Source organism: Fukomys damarensis, unplaced genomic scaffold (genome assembly GCF_012274545.1).
Source record: "Fukomys damarensis isolate Sample0158 unplaced genomic scaffold, DMR_v1.0_HiC HiC_scaffold_34, whole genome shotgun sequence".
In the NCBI taxonomy this organism is placed as follows: domain Eukaryota; kingdom Metazoa; phylum Chordata; class Mammalia; order Rodentia; family Bathyergidae; genus Fukomys; species Fukomys damarensis.
In genome coordinates, this window is record NW_022900946.1 from 22812227 (window position 1) to 22812487 (window position 261).

At 68.2% G+C, this 261-nt stretch overlaps 1 protein-coding gene across 2 annotated transcripts in view; it reads left to right on the top strand.

Moving 5' to 3' along the window:
* The first annotated feature begins 6 nt into the window (after positions 1-6).
* Positions 7-261, top strand: part of Nprl3 (NPR3 like, GATOR1 complex subunit) — a 44155-nt gene continuing 43900 nt past the window's right edge. For both annotated transcript variants that reach the window (XM_010620637.3, XM_019207005.2), the window contains exon 1: positions 7-190. In XM_010620637.3, coding sequence (XP_010618939.1) covers positions 73-190 — 118 coding nt within the window. In that variant the 5' untranslated portion in view covers positions 7-72. The remainder of the gene's footprint in view (positions 191-261) is intronic.

Here is a 261-nt window from a genome sequence, read left to right on the forward strand (position 1 = left end):
CGCGGGCGTGGGGCGTTCCCCGGGGCTGTGCGTCCTCCTCCGGTCCCCCGGGCCCCCGCCGGCCCTGGCAATATGGGGGATAACACCAGCCCCATCAGCGTGATTCTGGTGAGCTCGGGCAGCCGGGGCAATAAGCTGCTGTTCAGGTACCCCTTCCAGAGAAACCAGGAGCACCCGACGTCCCGGACAAGTAAGTGGCGCCCGGCGCCCGCCGCGAGCACTAGGCGTCCATGCGAAGGAAAGAGGAGGCAGGCGAGAAAC